This window comes from Sinocyclocheilus rhinocerous, unplaced genomic scaffold (genome assembly GCF_001515625.1).
Source record: "Sinocyclocheilus rhinocerous isolate Xijiao unplaced genomic scaffold, SAMN03320098_v1.1 C36085198, whole genome shotgun sequence".
In the NCBI taxonomy this organism is placed as follows: Eukaryota; Metazoa; Chordata; class Actinopteri; order Cypriniformes; family Cyprinidae; genus Sinocyclocheilus; species Sinocyclocheilus rhinocerous.
Window position 1 is genome coordinate 1 of NW_015772623.1, and position 811 is coordinate 811.

Genomic DNA, 811 nt, shown 5'->3' on the forward strand with positions numbered 1-811 from the left:
GAAGAGATGTTAACCAAGAAACAAGAGTACTTAGAGCAAAAGATTGACGCGGAACTATTGACAGCAAAGAAAAACGGCACGAAAAACAAACGAGGTATGTATTTAAAACCGAGCCTTCATGTGATAAGGACCATAGGTGTCTTAAATAACTTTTAAAAGAAAGCTTCTCTCTTCTCTCGCCCCACCTGTCGTCGTGATGTTAGTTAGGTAGCTACGCCCATGCGACACTTGCCTTAAACTCACTGATAATCGAAACTATGAAGTCAGTTTATTAATATAACACTCATGCCAGGTAGGATACGAAAATTAAAATCCTTGCTGTCAAGGAACTAAATTCAAGAGTTGGGCTAAATAAAGGATTGCGTTTCATATCAGTTAGTTACGTCTGATTAGTGTCATGTGGTGTGTTGTGAAATAACAGCCATTGACAGGGAACTTAATCGAGTGCATTGTTTACCATAACGAAACATCCCACATGCTGGGAATCTCTTGTTTGTGTATGGTTCAATCTTAATCTTGAATGTTAACTTTGTTGATTAGCTTAAAAAAAAAGTTAAGTTATAGTGTGAGTATAATGTGTGTATATATATATATGTATATGTATGTGAAACTGATTTTGTGCATGTTTGTTATCCCTTTTTTTAGCTGCTTTACAGGCCCTGAAAAGAAAGAAGCGATATGAGAAGCAGCTGGCTCAGATAGATGGCACTCTCTCCACTATTGAGTTCCAGCGAGAAGCATTGGAGAATGCTAATACAAACACAGAAGTGCTTAAAAACATGGGCTTTGCAGCCAAGGCCATGAAGACAGC

At 38.0% G+C, this 811-nt stretch overlaps 1 protein-coding gene across 1 annotated transcript; it reads left to right on the plus strand.

Moving 5' to 3' along the window:
* Window positions 1-6: 6 nt before the first annotated feature.
* On the plus strand, window positions 7-806 carry LOC107735471 (charged multivesicular body protein 4c-like; the record flags this gene model as incomplete). Its single annotated transcript, XM_016547142.1, has 2 exons — window positions 7-94; window positions 646-806. Coding segments are annotated over 2 exons (249 nt in total), but the record flags the coding sequence as incomplete, so codon positions are not given.
* Window positions 807-811: the final 5 nt, after the last annotated feature.